This window comes from Ahaetulla prasina, chromosome 4 (genome assembly GCF_028640845.1).
Source record: "Ahaetulla prasina isolate Xishuangbanna chromosome 4, ASM2864084v1, whole genome shotgun sequence".
In the NCBI taxonomy this organism is placed as follows: Eukaryota; Metazoa; Chordata; class Lepidosauria; order Squamata; family Colubridae; genus Ahaetulla; species Ahaetulla prasina.
The window spans coordinates 106,613,712-106,639,745 of record NC_080542.1 but is presented as its reverse complement, the minus strand read 5'-3'; the positions used below and the strand labels follow the sequence as shown (position 1 = coordinate 106,639,745).

General features: G+C 39.2%; 1 protein-coding gene across 1 annotated transcript in view; it reads left to right on the top strand.

The window, feature by feature from the left end:
* Positions 1–22,711, top strand: part of ABCB5 (ATP binding cassette subfamily B member 5) — a 54,934-nt gene extending 32,223 nt beyond the window's left edge. Inside the window, exons 16-28 of the mRNA XM_058182740.1 lie at positions 18–281; positions 1,021–1,167; positions 2,983–3,087; positions 4,581–4,658; positions 7,868–7,951; positions 8,680–8,883; positions 9,978–10,078; positions 10,585–10,725; positions 16,590–16,746; positions 17,551–17,748; positions 21,079–21,285; positions 22,227–22,373; positions 22,504–22,711. Of these exons, the coding sequence (XP_058038723.1) occupies positions 18–281; positions 1,021–1,167; positions 2,983–3,087; positions 4,581–4,658; positions 7,868–7,951; positions 8,680–8,883; positions 9,978–10,078; positions 10,585–10,725; positions 16,590–16,746; positions 17,551–17,748; positions 21,079–21,285; positions 22,227–22,373; positions 22,504–22,701 (2,031 nt within the window). The 3' untranslated portion in view covers positions 22,702–22,711. The remainder of the gene's footprint in view (positions 1–17; positions 282–1,020; positions 1,168–2,982; positions 3,088–4,580; positions 4,659–7,867; positions 7,952–8,679; positions 8,884–9,977; positions 10,079–10,584; positions 10,726–16,589; positions 16,747–17,550; positions 17,749–21,078; positions 21,286–22,226; positions 22,374–22,503) is intronic.
* Positions 22,712–26,034: the final 3,323 nt, after the last annotated feature.

Below are 26,034 nucleotides of genomic sequence, written 5' to 3'. Positions count from 1 at the left end.
TTTTTATAAATGTTTAGAATTACCAGGAAAAAGAACCAGAGAGTGAAACATCAAATGAAGAGACAGAATTTGAGACTGAGGATGAAAATAGTGAAATTTCAGAGAAAGAAGATTTATATGAAACAGCAGATCTAAATGATTTGGGAAGTTCTAATTGTGGCTACTTTGGAAGTATACGAAGAATGTCCAACAGACCTGCCCTCAGTAGGGCTTCTACTAAAAGATTTTCTGAAAGAAAAGGGAGAAAAAAACAGAAGAAGAAAGCAAAGAAAGTCCGTGTGGTTAGTATTAAAATTATTTCTAAAATAACTTCTTTGTTAAAAACATGACTCCTCTGTAAGTGTTTGGTGGAAATTGGTATCCCTGCCTTGTGGTTCTAATAACACACCAGAGTTATAAGAAAAGCTTTGCTCTTTCCATAAATGCCTTGTATTTATCAATGCATTTGATTTTATTTTTAAATAAATTCATGAGTAAAGAAACCCCAATTGTTAGGAAAAATTGACATTCAATTTCATTCATCCCTGCCCTGTGTTTGGTAATTATAATGTATATATTAAACAATATGAACAACTTGAGAAAACCAGTTAGGAAATGTGTTTCACTTCTAGACTTTGGAATTATATTGTATTTTAAACATGCCACATCAAAATTTCACCTGAAACTCATCACAGTAAAATAATAAGAACCGAAAGATAATGTACAAGTAATAAGATCCTAAGGCCTACAGTTTAGTAAAGAATGATTCATGCAGAAATGTCGCCATTTAAGAGGGCTTTCTCTTACTTTTTAGTGACCTTTGTAGACAGATTTTGAGATAAATTGAGTTTTTGTTTTTTTTCTTTTGTTTTAACACTTGCATTCATTGTCTGAGATCATAGAAATGACTGGGCTTGAACACAGAAGTCAGTTTCCTTTCAGTGCTGTACAGTTTGAGTAATTCTCAGTGACATTTTACCCATCAATTGCATTGCTGCTTGAGATTTTGTTGGTGATAAGGGAAATTTTCTCCTTTTACAGAAAGAGACACTCCCAGATGTTCCTTATAGCAGGATCCTGGCTCTGAATAAGCCTGAATTCTGCTACATAGCAGTTGGGATCGTTGCTGCTGCCATTGCTGGAGGTGTTACTCCTGCCTTTGCAGTTCTGTTTGGTAAAATCATTGGGGTATGTTTAGAACCATTCAATGCTTCTATTTCCTTTTTTTGCACAATCTATCAAACCCAGCAGATGTACTGATATCTTATTATGATCTTACTTTATTGGAAGCCGAGGTTATTTACAATGGCTTTACCAATGGCATTTCAATTTTCTCATCATCACAGTTCCTCTAGTTTTCCAAATATATATTCTAAAACATTCCTCCCAAATGAAATGAATAAACTTAGTCCAAATGATCAAAGTATCCTCCAAGATGGTATAAAACAGGAGAGAGTAGTCCAAAACATATATACCCATGTTTCCCCGAAAATAAGACTGGGTCTTATATTTTTGGGGCCACAAAAAAGGTACCAGGTCTTATTTTTGGAGAGGTCTTATTCCGCCCCATGTACCGGGAGATGGCAGTGCAGGGACAAGTTCCTTACCTAATGGTCTCACCAACAGCTTGGTTCATGGAACAGCTGATCTGTGTGCTCCTGCTGCTGCCTCCAAGAAGTGTGGGCACTTTTGCAGCTAATTGAGGCTGCAAAAGCAGCAGGAGGCCCCACGCACCTCATGCCCCCTTCAAGAACAGGCTGAAGCCTTTGGATGGAGCATTTTTGGAATGTGCATCTGTGCTGGGGTCAAGGAAAGGACAATCAGTAGAAAAATGGTGAGGGGAGTTCCTGCTGATCATACTTTTCTCGAACCCTGCACAGGCACACATCCCAGGATTGCAAGGCCAGGAGCTTTGGATGGAACATTTTTGGGATGTGCCTCTGTGCTGGGTTCAGGGAAAGGATGATTGGTAGGAAATTGGGGGGGGGGTGTTCCTCAGGGTTGCAATCCTGCATAGAGAAGGCGGTGGTTTGCTCCAAAGCTGCAGCAGTGTTGCAGAGGGGAAGTGGCAGCAGCAGGTGCAGCAGGCCCAGCAGCCAGAGCTAGGGAGGAACCGATTCCAACATGCTGCATGGCCTTTTGCCTCATCGTAGCAGCAGCCTGAGCAAGACCCAAGCTCCAGGCCTGGTGGAGCGCAAACTGTGGTCACCACCTACTCCAGAAGTACAAGGTGAGTTATGGAAGAGAGAGGCCCTCGGCTGTGAGGTTACCTGGTGCCACAGGCAGGACTGGGGTTGGCAAGAGTGCACCGGAAACATCTCCAGGTGCCCAGAGAGATAGAACAAGGGGCAGCTCTCAGCCCTTGCTGGCTCAGCTGATCCGCAGGCATCAATTAAGGAGCTGAGCCACCATGAGGTGACTAGGGAAGAGAAGGCTACCTCCTGTGCTGGCCATGCCCACCTTCTTCACTACGGCTTATTTTTGGGGTAGGGATTATATTAGGCCCACCCAAAAAAAATAAAATCAGGCTAGGGCTTATTTTTGGGGTAGGTCGTATTTTTTGGGAAAACATAGTATTACTGTACTGTTTTTCTGATGTGCATTTTGAATTTTGTTCCGATATGGTCATCATAGGAACAGATGCATAAATTGAATGCTAATAGAACAATAAAATGCCTTACATAACTCATTTTAAAAGCTACTGGCAAGGAAGCTGGGGAAAGAGAAAAAGAGAGAAAAAAGGAATATACAGAAAAAGGGAGGAAGAATTAAATCCCCACTTCCTTTTAATCTGGCCAGGTAATCCTCGATTTATAACCATTTGTTTAGCAACCATTCAAAGTTATGATAATGCTGAAAAAAGTGACTTGCAATCATTCCTCACACATCATGCATTTTTATGCTATCCCATGGGAAAAGAAATACTCATAATTTGAACTAAATAGAAAATTTAACTGCAATGGCTTCCTGTGCTGGTGATTAAAACTATGCTTTGCCAGTCAGGCTTTCCAAGAACAAGATGATGTAAAGAAGAGCCAGAATACAGTGCTGTATTCTCTCATGCTTCTGGTGTTGGGAGTAATCAGTTTAATAACTTATACGATCCAGGTAAGTTCTAGTATAAGACCTAGTTAATAATTATATTAATTAATAATAATAATTCTCACAAAGGAGCATCAGTGGTGGGTTTCAAAATTTTTTACTACCGGTTCTGTGGGTGTGGCATGGCTTGGTGGGCGTGGCTTGGTGGGCATGACAGGGAAAGGATACTGTAAAATCTCCATTCCCACCCCACTCCAAGGGAAGGTTATTGCAAAATCCCCATTTCCTCCCAATCAGGTGGGACTTGGGAGGCAGAGAATAGATGGGGGTGGGGCCAGTCAGAATTTTTACTACGGGTTCTCCGAACTACTCAAAATTCTGCTACCGGTTCTCCAGAATTGGTCATAACCTGCTGAAACCCACCTCTGAGGAGCATCCTATAAGAAAGAGAGGATTGTATACAGTACAAAGTTACTCAACCAGTGCAATATGAAAAAGGCTTTTGACTTTAAAAAGATGGACTTTTGACACTGTACTTTGTTTATTAGATGGAATCCCATAAATCATTGCAATCCCATAAATCATGTATATATCATTCTTGCTGCTTTGGCTATCTTAACATATAAACCCAGGCTTTCTCAACATTTAACGTGTTTATCCTTTTATTCAAATTTCATCAGGCAGTTCCTCAGGATAGCAATAGCACTTAGATATACTGTATTTTTCGAAGTATAAGATGTACTTTTTTTTTCCCCAAAAAAAGAGGGTAAAAATCTGGGTGCATCTTATACTCCGAATGTAGCCCCACCCAGCTTCTCAAATGGAGGTTTCAGAGCCTGAAAAAAGCATCAGAAACGGAGCTTCAGAAAAAAAAGCCTCAAACAGAGCTTAGAAAAAAAAGCCCAAATAGAGCTTCAGAAAAGAAGTTCCCAAACAGAGCTTCAGAGGCTTTTTTTTCTGAAGCTCTGTTTCAAAGGCTTTCATAGGCAGAAAAAAGTTTTTTCTGAAATGGAGTTTTAGAGACAGAAAAAAAGCAAAAAAAAAAAAAAAAAAAAGCAAGGCACAGAGCTCACAACCAAGGAAACCTCCCCAAAAACTAAGGTGCATCTTATACTCCGGTGCGTCTTATACTCCAAAAAATATGGTATATACTGCTTCACAGTGCTTTACAGCCTTTTCTAAGCAGTTTACCGAATCAGGATATTGGCCCCAACAATCTGGGTCCTCATTTTATCAACCTCAGAAGGATGGAAGGCTGAGTCAACCTTGAGCCAGTCAGGATCGAACTCCTGGCAGAGGGCAGAGTTACCCTGCAATACTTCATTCTAACCACTGTGCCATCACAGGTAATCATTATTATAATTAGTGATTTCCCCACCCCCTTAATCTTTGATATGATTCTATCTTTATTTCTTGAATTTGTAGTTAAGTTCTGCATTAATAAATACCTGAAACTGCCACCCCACCCCCACCCCATTTAATGGATATTCCTCCTTCAGATCATAATGGCCCTTTTCTAAAAAATAAAAAGCTAAAAGTTTTGTCTTTACCTTTTGCAGGGATTCACCTTTGGGAAGTCTGGAGAAGCTCTCACGATGCGGTTGCGCTCTCTTTCTTTCAAAGCCTTGCTGCAGCAGGTAACAAAACAGTGCAGGAAAGAGAAAGAAAGAGCACTTTGGGGACAGGTTTGAATCACCAGTAAAGGATTTTAGCTCAGGGTTGAAATGAGGAGTCCTTGGTGCTCTCTGAGCTTGACTGATTTCTTGCAGATGTCTCATTACCCAAAGCAGGTAATATCAGCAGTGCTACAGTGGTAGGTTTCTACTAGTTTGCCCCGATTTGGGGGAATTGGTAGAGGCGGCAGGGGAGGCTCCACCCATCCATCTGGACCTCATCACGGATGCTCTGCGCATGCGCAGAAGGTTCTGCACATGTGCAGAAGTGCCGCACTTGAGCAAAGCGAGCACATGCACATGCACACTCCTGATTCCAAACTGATAGCAAAGGTAAGTGGAACCCATTACTGCAGTGCTAGGACCTGTTTACATTAGCAAAAGACTACTAATGAATGAACACAGTAAATATTATAAAAATAAAAGGGTCAGGTCAAGTCAAGCTGCTGAATTTAGGTGACATAAGAATGTTCTTTTCTTATCTTAGCAAGAATGAAGCCTATTTAAGGATGTTTTTAAGAATTCCTAAGTGACCTAAGCCCTAGGACGCTTTCTCATCTAAGAAGAATATTAAACTAGTCCAATTGTTCTTTGATTTTCCAATTCAGCCAAGGTTGTTTGGGAACTCTCAGTCCAAAATAGTGGCTTGTTGAATAAAAATCTAATGCTTAAGAAGGTATCAGCTTCTCCATGTGGCTTAGAATTGTCTCTAAAGATATAGGAACATAATGCACTACTGCATTCTTGTAGATTCCAATGGAGTTATGTTGCCAAAAAGATTCATTAATTAACCCACAGAACATTTGCATATCCCTGGAAGCACTAAATCTAACATATTGTTTAATAGTGGAAAATAACATTTGAAGGCCCAAAAACTAATTTCATCTCTATGGATAGCTAGGAGAAGGAAAGCAGCATTTTTAATTCAGATGTCTCTATCCGTATGCTTTCCCTATTTTTTTTTAAGTAGGCACAAAAAATACTGACTTCCAGAGATCATTATATTTTATTTAGGAAATAATGTTGAATGAACAGGTGAACCTATCATTTCAGTATTAAATTATTTCAGCACGTTACACTTTTTCACTGTTCCACCACTCTATTGTTTTATTTGAGTGCACCATGGGAACAGGTAGTAATAGATAAAATATAAAGCTGGTAACTGTGACCACTTACCAGGCAGTGGTGGGATTCAAATAATTTAACAACTGGTTCTCTGCCCTAATGACAGATTGGATAGGCATGGCTGGGTAGTAATGTGAATAGATGGGTGGGGTCAGGGTAGGCATGACACAGGACTCATGTCATATGATGCTAAGACAGGACTTCCCTGAGACCCTCCCACATTCTCATTATACAGGCAATTCTCCACTTACAAATGTAATAGAGCCTGCCAATTACATTTGTAACCTGAGTATTCATTTGATTGAATCACGTTAAATAAATGTGATTACTCCCTGCTTTCCCCAATGCATTTGTTAATTGAATGCGCTGGTCTTAAATACACATGAGATATCTCAGGCTGGGGCTAGTGCTGGAGCAGACCATCCAAGGCCTCCCCCAATCCACTGAGATACCTCATGCTCCCCTGGGATCCCCACAATTGCTTCCCCCTCATTCTCCCTGCTTGGTCTCCATAGGCTGGACCTGCTTTGCTAGTATCTCAGATTCCAATTACTCCTCCCCACCCCATTTCCCATGGATTTCTTACTTTTTGAAGATCTCCAGAGGTCCAGAAGAAGCTGACCCATTGGCAGAAAAGCCAAAATGTTTTATTCAAATGATGGCAAAGCTGTAAGAATGTAAAATCTAAGGAAAATATTTTCACCATCTTCTGTGTAAAAAGACTTTTGCTTGGGGCCAGCTTCAGGGATTGAGGTAGCAACAGCAGCCAATCAACAAGGAGCTTTCTTCCTTTTGTCTCATTGGGCTGCAATGCCCTTGTTGATTGGCTGCCTTATCCCTATCCCTGAAGCTGCTCATTTGAACTAGCCAAGTCAGCACCAAGCAAATTGCCTGACCAGACTGGGTTCAAACTAAGCCTGCAGGCCCTCATGGCAAAGAAACCGAAGCCTTTTATTCAGATGGGAAAGCTATTTTTCTCATATCTCACGTTCTTACAGCTTCACCGGCTTCTGAATAAATGACTTTGGCTTCTCTGCCACATGGGTCAGACTCTTCTGTAACTCTTCAAAAGATAAGTACAGTACAGCCATGGGAAATGAGGTGAGGAGGGCTGGATTGGGCCCACAGAGCCTCCATTTTGATCTGTAATAGGCTGGGGGGAAGCCTATGGAGGCTGAATGGGGCCTGGGAGGGATAGATCAGGCCCAGGTAGGCTCCATTTCAGCCTGTAACAGGAAAGCCTATGGAGGCCTGAATGGAGCTTGGGAGGGATGGATTGGGCCCAGGGAAGTCCCCATTTCAGCCTGTAACAGGCTGTGGGAATCATTGGGAACCCTGAATGGAGCCTGGGAGGCTGGAATAGGCCCACAGAGGCTCTGTTTTGCCCTGTTAACAGGCAAGGGAAACCTACAAGGCCCAAACGGAGCCCTAGCAAACTCAGGCAAGTGGCCAGGAGGCTCGTCTTGCCTCCTGGCAAGAGAGACTGGGAGGGAGGGACAAGGCTTCAGCCTGTTCGGCAAACTGAACAAATGGTTAACAAACTGTTCTACTAAACAAGTATGAATTGGTTGAATCCCATTACTGGATTGAAACCCTGCTCTTTTTAAGTAAAAATAGGGTAGGTATCAATCATGCCATTGCAGCTATCATTTTTGACCCTCTGTGTAGACACCTCTTGTTTTGTTACATCAACCTTAGACTAAATTGATAAAATAAAATCAACATTGAGAACAGGTTGCTGAAAACTTTAGAGTTGCTACCTTGATGCCACCCAAGAATGATCACCTGATTTTGATACCAGTGTAACATGCTTTATGAATATTTGGCACTACAGTAGAAAAGGACTCAACTAAGAGTGATTTATATGTGATTCATTAATGAACTGGGAATGAAATGAAGGCAATTTCAGGGAGTCCATGCAGGAAAAAAAAGTTATGTTGCCAAGACATGTTTATATCATAATTTGATACAAGAGGAAAGGTTCCAAGTTCTAACAAGAATAATTGTTAATTTCAATTATTATTTCAATTTGTTCATTTTGATTTTAGGAAATTGGATGGTTTGATGATCACAATAATGGCATTGGAGTTCTGTTAACCAGACTTTCAACAGATGCTTCTCAAGTTAAAGGAGTATGTTCTTTGCTTATTGTTTTTGTATATTTTATTGGAATTATAAAGACTGCTACAGGAAACAGCAGAATAAATCCATTATTTGAATCATTTTCACATTCTGAATACACTAGGGTCTATGTTTGTTTTGTATCTTCAGACAAGAATTCTACTTGCACTTTCTAAAATAATTTGCTTGGGAATGATACATTCTACAAGACTTCAAGATCCTATGAATCAGTTTGGCATTGAAGCTATAACTTTGCCAATTAATTTACTGGCTTTGCAGTATTGCCAGATGATATCATATATGCATAAATAAATTATTCTGTATCAATTCAATGGTACATTTATAAAAATCCCAATGGGCAGTTTCAACTAATAAAGAGAAACTATGTAAAAAGTGTTTTCAAGAAAATTAGCAACATGGATTGGAAAGGTAGGGAATAAATATTAATCATACTATCTGATGTGAACTTTCCATGCATATACTTTTATACCTTAGCAAAACAGATTTTTCACAGAGAAAGAGAGCCTGTGAGCCTTCAGATGTGCTAAACCATCTGAATATTTACATACACACATAAAATCAGACTGATTCTATATGGAACAAAACTATTACAGAATCTAATAGTTCTGGTTGAGATACCATGAAGCCTTCTCCCAGAAGAAAACCTTATTGTGAATGTTATAAAAAGAATGCTGTATTGTGGAAAAGGTATAATTTATTTTTCTTGTTTGTTTTCAAGGCTACTGGAAGTCGATTGGCCTTAATGACCATGACTTTCTTCACACTCGTGACAGCTCTTATCATTGCTTTTGTACATGGTTGGCATTTAACGCTGCTCATCCTAGCTTGTTTTCCCTTCATCATTGTTGCAAGGGCTATTCAAGCGAGATCGATGGAAGGTCATGCAGCTCAGGATCAAAAAGCCCTTGAAGAAGCTGGAAGGGTATCTTCTACATATATAAACTCATGGATAAGATTAAGGCTTTAGTGGTGACAAGTAGGCAGGAAATGTCTTATGATTTGAACTTTCAATAGAGTTACATCCATTCACTATTTCAGCAACATCTGAGTCTACTTTGGTATGGTCCTTAGCAGTGGTGGGATTCAAATAATTTAACAACCGATTCTCCCAGGGTCAGGTTGGCTGTTGTGGGAGGCATGGCTCATCTTTGTCCTCCAGCTCCGTCGTGCATGCAGGACAAGCCCCCTATGATAGCCAACCTGACCCTGGGTGAACTGGTTGTTAAATTACCCCACCCCGCCCATCAAAGTGGATCCTGGGCGCTGCGTTGCAATGGAGAAATGGACAACGGACTGGCGGAACAAGGGAAGGAGGAGGGAAAGCAGCCTTCTCCTTCCCTCGTGCTGGCCACTGTGTTGCCCATTTCTCCATTGCACACCACCCAGGATCCACTTTAATAGCGAGGGGTAGGTAATTTAATAACCAATTCACCCAAACTGGTGCAAGCCAGCTGAATCCTACCCCTTGACTTCTATTGAAAGATTCCCTTGTTCTCCATTGCAAGATTCATTGCACAAAACTGAAAAATGCCTCCCCACAGAGGGAGTCCCCAATTCACCAATGCTTAGCATTCTTTGCTCAGCAGAATGGCAAAACAAAGAAACACTTTATCTCATATTTTCTGTTTTGGAGAGAAAGAAAAACAACCTGATTTCTAATCCCCCCTCCCTTCACCATGAAGAACATAGGGCAAGAGTGAAGGGATTTCAGAAAGTTAGTAGAAGATTATTTCAAAGAGGAACGGCAGAGATTTAACTTGCTAGTCTGCATTGCCTTTGGAGATAAGTCAAACAATAAACACAATTGCCTAAACTCTAGTTAATTTAACAATAGTTTAATAAATAATAATTGTATGGATTTACACATGATAAATTATGAGCCATGCATTATAAACACATATTTTAGAGTATGCTACCCCACAGGTTTTGTACTTTAGGTAGATAATGCTATACATCACAATAAACCTTTTATAGATGAGTGAATGCCTTATATTTTCCCTTTCCCCCCAAATCTAGATTTCAACAGAAGTTGTAGAAAATATAAGAACGGTTGTGTCATTAACGAGAGAAACCAGGTTTTTTGAGAACTACAAAGCAAGCTTATATAAACCACACAAGTAAGAATTTTATTTTTTAATACTTTTTGTATGTGAGTTTGTGTGTATATTTTGTATGCATATTCCTCATTGTAGTCACTACTTTAAATTGCTTTTTTAATAAAGTTTTTTTTTAAAAAGTCAATAAAAATGAAGGAATCTAAACATACACATACACACACACATATGCATATAAATACTCTTATACATATACATGAATATATACCAGTAATCTCTCAAGACACAAATGAAATAGTAATGCAAACATTTTTAACAACCACATTTAATGTTTCTATGAAGAATATTTGGACAAATAAGATGATCTACTGGAGAAAGTATTATTAACATAGCTCAGTGTTTCTCAACCTTAGCAACTTTAAGAGATTGTATTTCAAACTCCCAGAATTGGGGAGTTGAAGTCCACACCTCTTGATAAGGTTAATCAACACTGATATAGTTAATAAATGGTGGTCAGTTTTGAATTTTATGATTGATTGCGAATTATATCAATTATTTTCTTTTATTAGGGACACACTAAAGAAAGCTCCTATTAATGGATTCTCCTATGCCATAGGGCAGAGTTTCAACTTTTTTATAAATGCTGCTGTCTTCAGATTTGGAGCATGGCTTATTGCCCATTGTTTTATAAACTTTGAACAACTGTTTATGTGAGTATATTCACTTTTATGCAGGGTAATGAAAATATGAACTGAGGTTACCAATTTTCATATGTAGTTATGTGGATATTCGTGTACTTTTAAAGCAAAAACAATTGCTGAAGTAAAGGAAAAGTTCATATTATTAATGTCTTAGCTATGTCAATATAGTGTTTAAGGAAAGACTTACACAGTGAGCACACAAATATGCCATTATCTAGGCTGCCTTATGTTGTTTTCCTCACAACCTAAAAATAATTAACACAAATAATTTTAAAATGTAAAATTTGAATTTGAAGAATTTTAAATATCAATAGTTTTTGGTATTTTCTCAGATAATTTTTCAAGATTTTGTGCAAAAACCTGGAAATTCAAAATAAGAAACATCAAGTTCTCTGAGATGAGATTGCTAAATCTCATGAATGTCTATGGAGATTCTCAGTCTTCCAGGTCATGGTTATCCCAAAGGTGCTTTTTCAAGAGGCAATTTCTGGTTTTACTTTGAAGATTTTTGCTTCTCATCCAAGAAGCTTCTTCAGCTCTGACTGGATGGTAGGGAATGGAAGGATGTGTAAATCCTTCCATTCCCCACCATCCAGTCAGAGCTGAAGAAGCTTCTTGGATGAGAAATGAAACGTCTTCAAAAAAAGAATCAGAAATTCCAGTTGCCTCTTGAAAAAGAACTTTTGGAATAAATCTCATGAGATTTATCTCATGAGATTCTGTAATGTAAGGGGGGGGTGGGGTGGAAATGCAAGGCTCCAGTGGCATTATGGCAATGTTTTACTGGATCTCATATCTTCTCAAGGCAAAACTTCAAGTTCATTTCAGCAAAAGAGCTGCTATACTAGAAAGATATTCTCTTAATGTCTAATAGTTAAGGCACCAGGCTGGAAGCCAGGAGACGATGAGTTCTAGTCCCCTCCCCCACTGGCGGGATTCAGCCAGTTCGCACTACTTCGGCAGAACCAGTTGTTAACTTTCTGAGCAATTTGCTGATCTGGTTGTTAGAAGAAATTATTACGGCATGTTAAATTATTTGAAACCCACAACTGCCTTCCTCTCAAAGTTGGAGGATTTCCATTTCTGTGGTTGTATTATTTGTTTATTAGTTTATTGACATTTGTCCATTATATGAGATAACCGAATGGTGTTCTGTCGGTGTTATATACAAGGAATTAAGACTATATACTTCTATATAATTCTAAAATGGCCTGGGCAGCTTACAATTAAAACATTAACGAAAAAACACAACAAATGAAAAAGATATACAAGAAATAAGAAATTTTAAAACAATTAAAAACATGCAAAGCAGTCACTGGGAAAACACATGAACAGTACAGCCACTTTATGGGCTCCTCACCATTCTCCAGGTCAGATAGCAATGCTAGTCTTCATGCCCTTCTAGAAGGCAATCAAGGTTAGAATGAGCTTAACTTTTTGGGGGAATAATGTTTTATATGGCACACGGAGAAGCAGAAAAGGTCCTTCTCCTGGGTCTTGTCAGATGATACTATTTAGTGGACAGAATCTACAGCAAGCCACTTCTGTCAGATCTGATGGGATGGGTTGATGTCACTTAGGAGATGCAGTCCCTCAACAATCCTGTCAGTCACATACAACAAAAAAATGACAGCTTCTGATAGTGGGAAACTCTAGATTCTAAAAATCTTTTGCTGAAAAGCAACAATGGGAAATGATTGTTCTTTTTATTATAGTAAGAATTGGGGCATAATTTCAGTCTCTGCCATTAACTCAATAGCTTTTACTCATATCTATGAAGACTTGTGAAAATTTTTGGGATACAGTATTTACCGTATTTTTTGGTGTATAAGACACACCTTTTTACCCCCCAAAAGAGGGCGAAAATTTGGGTGTGTCTTATACATCGAATGTAGTCCCACCCACCCACCATTCCCCACCCTTTGGACATTTTCAACCTCTGTGTGTCGCATTTTTGGGCGGTTCCAGGCAGAGGGGACCTGGGTTGGGCCACAGCCTGAGGAACGAGCCTCTTTGGGATGATCTGGGGGTGGGGGAATCTGCCCGGCGGCTTCGGCAAAAAGGCGGGCCCCATGGTTCACAGCTGCTTCCCCCTCTGGCTGCCCAGTGGCCAGCTCAGGGCAGATAATGGCCTCAATGACTTCACTCCCCAGCAATGTGAGGAGCCACTGCCTAAGCCCTCTCTGTACCTGGGAGCCCCTAAAGCCAAATGTCCCTCCTTTCCAGCACCGCTGCCCATCGGCCCAATACAATTCGCAGAGCCGCATTTCAGGCAGCGGCCGGTTTCCCTCCAATGTGCTTTGGTGAACCAGTGAGGAAAGCATTTTCAGATGCAGGGCCAGCCGCACTTTTTGGATTCGGGGAGGAAAGCACTTTGCATAGCGTAGCAGAGAATGAGAGGGGGGTGTTGATCGGTTGTTTGAAGGGAGGAGGAAGCTGCACCTGGACAAAATCTCCACAGTCAAGCAGGTCTTGGAGGAGGTGGCTGACTACTTCTACAAGAGAAACGGGGGAGGATCCAGGCTGACCGATTGGGGGGGTGTGCCTTCCTGGATGACGCCGGCTTTGGCTCTTTCCTCGGTGAAAGCCCTCTGCAAGGACTGCATGGTGGAGAGATGCAAGGTGCTGTGGCTGAAGAGCCAGCTTAGCGAGTACTACAAAGCCGTCTGCAACCTCCTCAAAACAGCTTGATGGTGGAGATCTTATCCGGGGCAGCCTGGGGGGGGCAGAGGGCCAAAGCATCATCATCTCCAGCTCCTCTGCCTCTCCTCCTCCAACACTGACCACAGCGCATGCAGTTAAGAGCATACATCTTTCCCCCTCCCCTTCAAATGACCTGAAAATGCTTCCCTCCTTTTCCTTTGCAACCCTAACCCTGCCCCCATTCCCTGCTATGCTATGCAAAGGAAAGCTCTTCGGGGAACCAGGGAGGAAAGCATTTTCAGGTTGTTTGAAGGGAAGGGAGAAGATGCACGCTCTTAACTGCGCACGCCGTGGTCAGTGTTGAAGGAGGAGAGGCGGACGAGTTGGGGATGTTTTGGTCCTCTGCCAAAGATTTTATCCGGGTGCAGCTTCCCCCTCCCCTTTAAATGACTGACCAACCCCCCCCAACCCCCATTCCCTGCTACGCTATGCAAAGTGCTTTCCTCCCCAAATCCAAAAAGTGTGGGTGGTGCTGCCACCTAAAAATGCTTTCCTTGCTGGTTTACGAAAGCACATTGGAGGGAAATTGGCTGCTGCCTGAAACGCGGCTCTGCGAATTGTATCGGGCCAACTGGCAGCAATGCTGGAAAGGAGGGCGTTTTGTTTTAGGGGCTTCCAGGTACAGAGAGGGCTTGGGCGGTGGTGGGGCTCCTCACATTGCTAGGGAGTGAAGTCATTGGGGCTATTGTCTGCCCTGAGCTGCCCACTGGCCGGCCAGAGGGGGAAGCAGCTGCGAACTGTGGGGCCTGCCTTGTTCTCCGAAGCCACCGGGCAGATTTCCCCACCCCGAGACCATCCCAAAGAGGGTCGTTCCTCAGGCTGTGCCCCGACTCTTCCCATACAGCATGCAAGGGATCTCTTCGGGGAAAGCGAGTAGTCTCTGCAGATCGCAGGAGCACCCCAATAAGTTTTCCGGAAAAGAACTTTCTAGTAATCGACACCCTCTTTCCCAGCCGAGTCTCTGAGGCACCTCTTGCTTGCAGGAGGAGGAGGAGAGCAGCAAAAATCAGCACCACCTGTTGTGGCTCTGGCCCCCGAGCCGGGTCCTGAGCCTGCCCTCATGGAGGAGAGTGACTTGGAGAGTGAGGGAGAGGAGCCAGCAAGGCCTCCCTCGCCAGGACCCTCCTCGCTGGCATCACCCCAAGTTCCAGCTGCAGGCTGGGAGGAGGAGCTGACAAGGCCTCCCTCTCCTGCACCCTCCTCCTCCTCCCTGGCAACACCTCAAGCTCCAGCTGCTGAGGATCAATCTTGGCTCGACCCGAGGCAGTGACAAAGAGATAAACGTGCACAACAGAGGAAAAGGTGTGGCAGGATCAGAGAGTGCTGAGTCACGGAGCCACACTCCACAGGGTATAAAAGTGGGTAGAGCTGCCATTGGGCTTTGTGACGGACAAAAAACTACCCAGCATGTGTTGCAGCACAGTCGATCGAGACTTAAAGGCCTTTCTTTCCTGTAATCTTGGCAAAGGGACTGGGACATGAGTGCTTTTATCTCTGTCCGAGATTAAGACTTCAGAACTTGGCAGGCTTCTGCACGGTTGCTGCCAAGTCTTGTGCTTAGAAGAATCAGATCTGTGTCAATAAAAGGACTGTGAAACTTGTGTTTCTCCATGACATGGAAGGGGGGACAGAACACCACCTTATGCTGGTAAGCAGAGGTAGAATTCTTTTTTTCTTGTATTCCTGCCCCAAAATTAAGATACGTCTTATAATCAGGTGCGTCTTATATACCGAAAAATACAGTAAGCGTAAGGTCAACAATCACTGAGAATGGAAAAATAGACACTTTTTCTTAAGTTGTCCATTATAAACTTTGATCTTGACAATATTTTGAATTCCAAATTCTCTCCTTTGCAACATAACAACTTAGTTTTTGTATGTTTTTGTTTTGATTAATGGATACTTAACTAAAATGATGGGATAATCTTTCAGTTACTGAAGAATATTGTCATAAGGCACATTTATACCAGAGGTGGTATTCAGACCGTTCACACCAGTTTGCACAAACCATTGGTGGAAATTTGGCCAAGGTTGCCGAACTAGTAGCGATGGCTGGCTGCCCACACCCCGAATCAATCCCTCAGTCATTATTCACTCACCCCACCCACCATGTTCATTACCGCCATGTTCTTCGCGCATGCGCATCCCATTGCCTTAAAGGCCAATGGGATGCACATGAGTGAAGAACATGGCAGTGACGGCAGCAGCTTTTTTCTGCAATCTCCAGTACTTTTCAGCAGCCAGTAGCACCTCTTTGAGAGCTGCTTTACTGCTGCAGTGGCTGGCTGAGGGCTGCCACAGCCTCAAAACAGCTCTCAAAGAGGCAGCGGCTGGGAGGCTTCTTTGCCAGCTGCTTTCCAGCAACTGTGGCTGGCTGAGGGTTGCCGAAATCTCCAGTCAGCTTGCCTTCCAGACTCTGGAACAGCCACCGTGGAAGGTAAGCAGGCCAAACAAAGAGGCAGTGGTATGAAAGGAAGCGGGACTAGGGCCAGAATCGCTAAAGGAGGGGAAACGGAGGCAACTGGCAAGGGGAGGGCGGGGGTAGATAGGTGGAAATTCCAAAAACTTTCCTACCTTTTCCTGTGAGCGTGGCTAGGTGGAGGTCATTTGACGGAGTGGGCATGGGCATGAGTGATGTCAAGTTGGCCATGCCACCTCAGTCATATGTCCCCCCACCTACCCGCACCCACCGAACTGGTAGCGAAAATTTTTGAAACCTACCACTGATTTATACGTATCTTTCTAAGGTTTAAGATATACTAAATTCCCTGGGATTTTCCCAACAAAATACATAGAGAATTCCTGCCACAAATACAAGCTCTTGACTTAAATAATAGTATGAAATCTTTAATAGTATGAAATCTCTTTTCTTCAATTTTTCAAATTAGATTGCACTGCAGGCTCTAGTTTTTATCCAAAATTTCAATGCATGTTATAGCCATATAGGCATTTGGCAAAATGTTTTACTTGATCTTATTTAAGATAGTATTCTCTATTTCCAAGATATAAAAGTCAGTAAATTGTTCTGTTTAAAGAGGCTGACATTATAAAATTCAAGTTGCAAAATCAGTGCCATTTACAGCTGGCTTCAACGAAGTTTGTTACTTAAAAGTTTACTTTTATATTCTTTTCTGATACACCTGTTTCGTATTTTTGTTTTATAATTCCAGAGTCTTTTCATCAGTGTTTTTTGCTGCAATGAATGCTGGCCAAGCTAATTCTCTTGCACCTGATTTTAGCAAGTCAAAAGTTTCTGCCCAAAGAATATTTCACCTTTTGGATCGAAAGCCTGTAATTGACAGCTATAGTGAAGAAGGAGATAAATTAGTAAGATCTTACAGCTTAGTCTGTCTTTAATATATTGAATTGACATTTTCATAGTACGAAGAAAATTAGCAATAGTAACTTAGAAACTTTGGTTTCTGCAAATTTGATCTAAAAATTTATTAGGCGTGTGTATAATTATTTAATAAAGGAATAAACCAATGTTACATTTAATACTACACAATAAATATCATTTTAAAATCCTGGGACTTATTTCTGAGAAAAGCTACTTCTATAAGTGTTTTCCTCCAGTCTCTTTGTTTCAATGGGAAATTTAAAGTCATTCTTAAATTAAAGTTCACTTTCATTGAATTGTCCCCTTATATTTTAATGCATTTAAAATATTTACTGCATTGTATATTGTAAACAATAAAAGCAGTAACAGAGGAGAGAGCCATTCATCATGTATGGAAATGACCAAGAAAATATATATTGCCTTAAGTAGAATAGCCATTTAAAAAATGGGGGAAAGCCTATATTTCACTTTTTTCTTTATTTCAACTAATTTAAAATAATGTTAGACTGCTTATGAAAAAAAATCAAGTAACAGAAATTGTTTTGGTATACTATTTTAGTTCATAAGATCTGGAGAGTAAAAGTTTGAAAAACTATTCGTCCATATCACCATTTTATTTCTATAAATATGTACAGGAGGGAAGTACAGTTTTATTGTTGTTGCTGCAGCTACTAATTCTGTTACTACAATTAGTACCACAGGCAGAGTACAGGGAAAAACACAGAACATTGTGCAAAATCATAGCATTGTTGTGGTTGTTCTCATCATTTCTTCATCTCTCCCTGCTATAGGAGAAATTTGAAGGCAACATTGAATTTAAAGATATCCATTTTGCATATCCAACCAGACCAGAAGTTCAGGTTTTGCAAGGCCTCAATGTAAAGATTAACAAGGGCCAGACTCTGGCTCTCGTCGGTAGCAGTGGCTGTGGCAAGAGCACTTCTATTCAACTTTTAGAAAGATTCTATGACCCAATTTCAGGACAAGTGGTAAGTGTACCTTGGTTCTATTGAAAACATTTCTGTGGCACATGAAGGGGTATACTAGTTCTTCTCTGTCAGTATCATTGATTATGAACCTTTATAATAATCCAGGCCAGTGGTGGGTTGTCCCCAATTCAGACCAGTTCTATAGAACTGGTAGTAAAACCGGTGGGAGGCTCCGCCCACTAACCTGAATGTCATCAAAAGCGATCTGCGCATGCACGGGCAATATGCAAACCAGTAATAAAGGTAAGTAGAACCCACATCTGATCCAGGCCACAGATAGTTTGATAAAAGAATGTGAAGATCCTGGGCATCTTGACTACTATTATAATGTGATTTATGATGAAGCTGAAGTGTGGGGAAAGTATGTCAGAGATAAATATAGGAGTAACAGTTATATCTGAAATAATGGAATTGGGAAAAGTATTACAAAGATTAGTAGTAAATGAAGGGCAGGAACTTATACAGTAAACCCTGTAATAATGTAGAAAAGCAGACCAGATGCAAGTGTAGACAGGGTAATTAGAAAAATGCTAAAATGTGAGGTTTGCCTACAGAGGGGAATTGTGGCTTTCTTAGTTCTTTCTGTGCCTAACAACTGAATGATATGGTTATTATGTCGTTATAAAATGGCAAAATAAAACAATGTGAATTTAAAAACTATAGGAGGATTAGTTTGTTGAATATGGCTGGGAAAATGTTTGACAAGTACAAGAGATAATGATGAGCAAAATTTGGGGAGTACAGGTTGAGTTTACTGCAGGTAGATGATGTCCCTACACTGGGATTTCACTATTCAGCTGGTCATTTGTAAGCATTTGCCTGAGAATCTAAGTAATGTGCAGCAAATTTACATAGATTGTATCCAGGGGTGGGTTCTACTTACCTTTACTACCAGTTCGCATCGTGCCCGTGTGCACCTGCTCATTCCGCTCATGCGTGCGTGCACTCCTCTGCGCATGCGCAGAAGAGTTTTGATGATGTTTGGGTCAGTGGGTGGAGCCTCCTGCCAGTTTTACTACCATTTCTATAGAACTGGTCTGAACCAGGAACAGCCCATCACTGATTGCATCATTATCATCACCATCATTTTAGCCATTGTTTATCCTCTGCAGGATGAAGGCCTCTTCTGAATGTTTCCAATTAATATGGTCCTGAACTTTCTTTTGTCAATTGGACCCACAATACTTGCTGATGTTGTTGATCCATCTTGTTTAGGTATCTTTTGTGAACGCTTTTTAATCAAGTCGGATCCATTCTATGATTGCCTTGGTCCACTTGCCATCAGTTCTTTTGCTATGTGATCAGCCCATTTCCATTTCAATTCTTTTACTCTCTTGATGATATTGGATATTTTAGTTTGTTCTCTAATCCACATGCAGATCTTTCTGTCTTGAGATTATATCATACACCAAGGAATATAGATCTGAAAAGTAATATATTGAAGGCTAAGATAATAGAATAGAATAGAATAGAATAGAATTTATTGGCCAAGTGTGATTGGACACACAAGGAATTTGTCTTGGTGCATATGCTCTCAGTGTACATAAAAGAAAAGATACGTTCATCAAGGTACAACATTTACAACACAATTGATGGTCAATATATCAATATCAATCAATATAAATCATAAGGATTGCCAGCAACAAGTTATAGTCATACAGTCATAAGTGGAAAGAGATTGGTGATGGGAACTATGAAACGATTAATAGTAGTGCAGATTCAGTAAATAGTCTGACAGTGTTGAGGGAATTATTTGTTTAGCAGAGTGATGGCCTTCGGGAAAAAACTGTTCTTGTGTCTAGTTGTTCTGGTGTGCAGTGCTCTATAGCGTCGTTTTGAGGGTAGGAGTTGAAACAGTTTATGTCCAGGATGCGAGGGATCTGCAAATATTTTCACGGCCCTCTTCTTGATTCGTGCAGTATACAGGTCCTCAATGGAAGGCAGGTTGGTAGCAATTATTTTTTCTGCAGTTCTAATTATCCTCTGAAGTCTGTGTTTTTCTTGTTGGGTTGCAGAACCGAACCAGACGGTTATAGAGGTGCAAATGACAGACTCAATAATTCCTCTGTAGAATTGGATCAGCAGCTCCTTGGGCAGTTTGAGCTTACTGAGTTGGCGCAGAAAGAACATTCTTTGTTGTCCTTTTTTAATGATGTTTTTGATGTTAGCTGTCCATTTGAGATCTTGCAATATGATAGAACCCAGAAATTTGATAATTTATTAGTATTTTAATTTATATAATTTAATAGTATTTTATATGGAATAAGTGGCTTCAAATTATACATAAATGATAAAAACTATAGCAATTAAATGAATTTTTAGAATGTTTACTAAAAAAACAGAATGTTTTTTTGGACAAATTTTAAAGTTGTGCAAATACTGGTAGAAAGGGATGTTGTGAAGATTAAATGTTCATTGAAATAAGTGAAATGACTGTGGGAAAATGCATGCTTTGCCAACATTGGCATCATGAAAGTGAAAATTGAGTAATTGAAAAGAGACAAAAGATTTGAATGCACCAGCAAAATGATATTTAAGAAATTGAACAGTTAAATAAAAACAAATCGTTTAAGCATCTATGAATTCTGAATTAATGTGGATAAAATACAAAAGTATCATAAAAAATTATTTGGTTATTTTCAATTATTTGGTTATAGAAAGAAAATGAAAGAGAATAGAATCCCCAAACCTATATGAAAGAAAGCATGCCTGGGTAGAGAAGAAAGAGAAAATAAGTAAATTATGGTTGGACAGACTTGATGGAATCTCAAAAAGGAACTGAACAAAAATTACAGAACAAAAAATAATATATTAGGGAGGTGTGTAAGCAAGTGAGTCAGTTTAATATAGTAGTTGATGACCTGGGCTAGAAAAAAAAGAAACTAAGAGTTTTAGTCCTGCTTTAGATACAAGGTCAGCTGGGTGATCTTGGGCAAATCACTCTCAAATCACTCTTGGAAGAAGTCAATGGCAACTAACTTCTAAAATCTTGCAAGAAGACTGTAGGGAGTAGTCCAGGAAGTTGCCAGGATTCAACACTGACTAGAAGCACCTTCTCTCAAAAAAAGTAATATACAGTAGAAACAAAGATAATTTCCAAGGATAGAAATGTATTAAGAATAAGAAGATACCATGAATTATATTGGTGAAAACTAAATTTAGTTATATTTTTTTCTTGCAACACTTTATTTTGTTTACTATTATCTTTTTTCATTTGCTTTGCATCATGTTGCTTATTCCAGAATAGACCAGTGCACAGTATGCCTACTTGTAAGGAGTATATTTTTAACTTTGCAATGAAAAGTGTCATGTTTTCCTTTCTATTTCTAGTTTGCAGATGGTGTAGATACTAAATCTCTACATATACAGTGGCTAAGATCCAGACTGGGCCTTGTACAACAAGAACCTATTCTGTTTGACTGCAGTATTGCAGAGAATATCCAGTATGGAGATAACAGCAGAGTTGTTAGCCAGGAAGAAATTGAAGAAGCAGCCAAAGCTGCTAATATTCACAATTTTATAGAAAATCTTCCAGAGGTATCTTGCATCTTTTTTCTGCATGAAATTATTTCAGCTGGTACAGATATCTGCTGTGGAGTATAATTAATGTAATGACCAGCAAAACAAACAAACAAACAAGTAAATAAATAAAAAAAGATGCTTTTTGAAATTCAACTGATAATTTTACAGGTAGTGCAGGTACCATAATCTCATTTGAAATCTATAACTTGGAGCTTAGAAAAGGTGAGAAAATGTATCCCAAAAGTAGGATTACCAAACAACCATCAAGAGGAGGACATATCCTCCGTTGTGTCCTCTTGTTCTCTCTTTGGCAAACATAACTTCAAAATCAATGTTAGATGGGTTTTTGAGTGTCTGGGTTGTTGTTTTTTACTGTGTTCACAATAGTCATTGACATTTAAGTGTATCATAACCATGTAAATTATCTACTTCATTTTTACCCTAGTTTGTTGAGTAATTTAAAGTGTCTAGATTTTCATTATTTATTTTGTGATGCCAGCAGTCAGCTTTAGTCCAGCCCCTTCAAATCTGTTATTATTGTAGTTTGAAGATCTTCTCATAGGCTGAAATTTGAAAATTGTCATCACTGATTCTATATTATCATTAGCATATATAAAGATTTGATGAAAAAATGTGATTGAAAAAAACAATCTTCTGATGTCATTCTAAAGTCATTTTATAAACATGTAGGCATTTTTTTAAAATGCCAATCAGGAATTTGCTACACAATTAGTGTGGCACCAAATTGAAGAAGTTTCTATTCCTGTGAAAAATGGCAGAATTGTATTTTAAAGATTAGAAAACTAATTTGTTATCATGCATCTTATTAATGATATTTACATTCATTTTTCTTTCTTCCTAATTTACAAACTTACTTGATATTAGAGTTACGAAAACTATCTTTGGACTCTGAGTTGAGTCTCTTATAATACTGACATTTTATTTTAAAAAACCAGAAATACAATACTCGAGTGGGTGATAAAGGAGCACAGCTTTCAGGAGGGCAGAAGCAAAGAATAGCTATTGCTCGTGCCCTTGTCCGAAAACCTGCAGTTCTACTTCTAGATGAGGCCACATCAGCTCTGGATACAGAGAGTGAAAAGGTGAGTGAAGCCATAGCTGACTTCTTACTTCATGGATAAGCAATTCACCATTGTTTGAGAAATGATCTAAACTGGGGGGGGAAGTGCTAATGCTTTTATAAGAATATTTCTCTTTTGTCTTTGAGTATAGATTGTCCAGAAAGCATTAGATGAAGCTCGAAAAGGCCGAACCTGCATTGTTATTGCTCATCGATTGTCAACAATCCAGAATTCTGATATCATAGCAGTCATCCAAAATGGCAGAGTAGTAGAACAAGGAACTCACAGCCAGCTGCTAGCACTGGAGGGATTTTATTATGCACTTGTCAATGCCCAAGTACCCCATTAGTTGTATTTATTAAACCAGAAACAGAAGTTTTGAGAAGTTAGACCAGGATGTGATATGAAAAATCACCATTCACTAAGTCCAAAGCTGGTTTGGGTTTGGGTTGTCAAACAGCAATCCATTTTGCTACATTGAAATGTAAGTACTAATAATATGGTGGAAGTGGATCTTTTGTTTAAAATTTACACTTTCCATTCTTATTTCAATTTTTTTGCACAACCCCTTTGGCTCACCAAAAATTATTCATTGAATCCCAGTCAACATGAAGAATGACTGCTGCATGTTCCATTAAGGAATTCTCAGGTGCCTGCAAATGCAAAATTCAGATAGTTAAGCTTCTTATGTGGAGAAAAATATTTATATATTGCTGCATAACAATTTGTTTTTTTTTATGATGCTGATGATAATTTATGTAAGAGTAATAAAAATGTTACAAAGCTCCATAATGTTCAACTGGATAATAAAATTCAATGAGGTGATAAAGCATATCTAAAAGTAATCGGTCCAATCCAACTGAAAATAACTTCTATAAGATAAAAGTTAAGATATAAATTAATATAAATTTTCAAAAACAATTAAATTTAGAAAATCAAATTCCAAAAGTCCTGGAAGTAGAAAGCAAGTGATTGACTCTAGCAGAAGTTCCAATGGAACATATCAAACTTTAAACTTCAAGAAATAATATACAGAAAAAATCCTTAAAAGATCTAAAAAGTGCATAATCTCTTTTTCTTCTTTATTCAAAAGGAATAAACCAGGAAATAAAAAATCATTTTCTACTGGTTTTACAAAAAACAAATCATTATAATTTTATTTGTAATTGTTACACAATAGACTCTCAAATTAATATCCGAATGATATATCTGCTGATATTTTTTTCCATTTATAGTTCCTTCAGAATCTCCCTAATATACATACACCTTATGTATTTGTTTTGTATTCCTCAGTATAGAACTAAGTATGACTTTCTCTTCCATATTAACTTTTCAGCTGCCATAAGAAGTGAAGAGAATATCCACTGCAGTTTCATTAAATTTCAATTTCTGATTGTTCTCTTTAACTAACTTATTTTACTTAGCATTTGGCAATGTAACAATAGCTTGCAGATTACAATGCTAATACAAAATAGTAGATTTATGCTGCCTAAGACTGCTAACCTGTTTTGTTCATGCTTGTGCACTATCTATAGTGCATCACAGAGAGTGAGCTAGATTCACACCAGAAAGAAAGATGCACAGCAACCAGCGGCAACATCAGGCACTTCTTCCTCCACTGAAATCACCTCACAAACAGGCACTGCATCCAGAAAGGCCCATCACCAGCAGAATTCTGCCCATCCACACGAAGCACCGGTTTGTTTTCCCACCAAAGTGGTACCTATTTATCTACTTGCAAGTAACATGCTTTCAAACTTCTAGATTGGCCAAAGCTGAGGAGTATGTCAAGAGTTCACATCACTATGCAGTGCTGGGACTCGAACCATCAGAGCAGAAACCATATCCAGTATCATTAAGCCATTGAGCCACAGCACTTCCTGTTAATAATTTGACTAATTAGGGCATTCCACAAACATTTTGCAAATTAGTATTCTATTAATAAAACACATTGTAGGTTTGTAGTATCACAAAGAAATAGATAGAAAAGAATATTTGTAGCTCTGGGTTGAACTGTGGGGCCTTAATTCTCTTTGAGCTTGGTTATTTTCTTGCAAATGTTTTATTACCAAACTACGTAACATCGTCAGTGTTAATGGGAAGTAGAATTTGCTCTCATTTTCTATAGAAATACAATACTGCTTCATAGTGCTTTACAGCTCTCACTAAGTGGTTTACAGAGTCATTATATTGTCTCCAACAATCTGGGTCCTCATTTTACCAACCTCAGAAGAATGGAAGGCTAAGTCAACCTTGGGCCAGTAAAATTCAAACTCCTGGCAGTGAACAGTGCAATACTGCAGCTCCACGGCTCTAATATACTAATGACTTGCCTTGTCAATATTGATGGGAATGGTCTTGGTGTTTCCTTGATTAAGCTGTTGATTACTGTCTGTCAGAGTTGATGTCATTTAGCTATAATTTGGGTAGTCCTCAACCCACAATAGTTCATTTAGAGACAGTTCAAAATTACAACATGATTGAAAAAAGAGACATATGACTATTTTTCACATTTACAACTGTTGCAGCATTCCCATGGTAATATGATCAAAATTCAGATGCTTGACAACTGATTCATACTTACGATGGTTGCAATGTTCCAAGGTCATGTGATCACCTTTTGTGATTTTCTGTCAAGCAAAGTCAATGGAAAAGCAAGATTAACTTAACAAACATGTTACTAACTTAACTATAGTGATTCACTTAACAACTGTGGCAAAAAAGATTGTAAAATGAAGCAAAATTCACTTAACATATGTCTCACTTAGCAATATAAACTTTGGGGTCAATTGAGATTGTAAGTTGAGGGCTACCTGCAGGCTATCGGTGGTTTCTGTACAATTTTACCCATAATATTTAGGCTGCTTCATGAAAAATGTTATATTGGGTTGAGTGCTTGAGCACTCAACCCAATATAGCACAACCAAAACAAGCAGTTGAAAGGATAACACTGTCATAAATTGAAACATCTCAGAAACCATCAACAGACTATTACAACTATGTGGCATCACTATAGCACACAAATCAACTAAGTTCTCCAAAACATCCTAAGTAAAACAATAGACCCAGCAATCCCAGAAGAAAAAATCGGAGAGGTATACAACATCCAATTTAAGGGCAACAATAGTCAAACAGGCAGAAGACTAACAAAAGGCATTCATGAACACCAACAAGCAAGCAGAAGACATGATTTCATCCTTAATTTCACATGAACAGACTTTACCATAGTTAATTACCAACCTACATACAAAATTGGAAGACACTTGAAGATTCAAACGATTTCCTAATTTTAAAGGGACATAACAATAAAAAAGAGTTCATGTTTCAACTAACATGCAAATTAACTTACTACTTGGTATATCTGCATTTCATCCCTTCTCAGCCTATCCATTGTGAATTTTTTCTCCTTCATGCAATACCCATCACAATTACCGCAGATGAAACTCAAGTTTTCTCCATTGCTACCAGACTTTTCACTCTCCCACAAAGAAATTTCCCTATTTAGAAAAATGATGCAATGCTTACTGAAACAGGAAGGGTAGAAAGTAAATGGGCAAGATGATCAAGCGATAGAAGGTGGTAGTTTATCTTATAAAAGTCTAACAGCCAAGTGAAACTGAGGAAGAAGCATTTGAAATCATTCAAAAAGACTGTCTTGACAAACAGTATAAATGAGAATTGG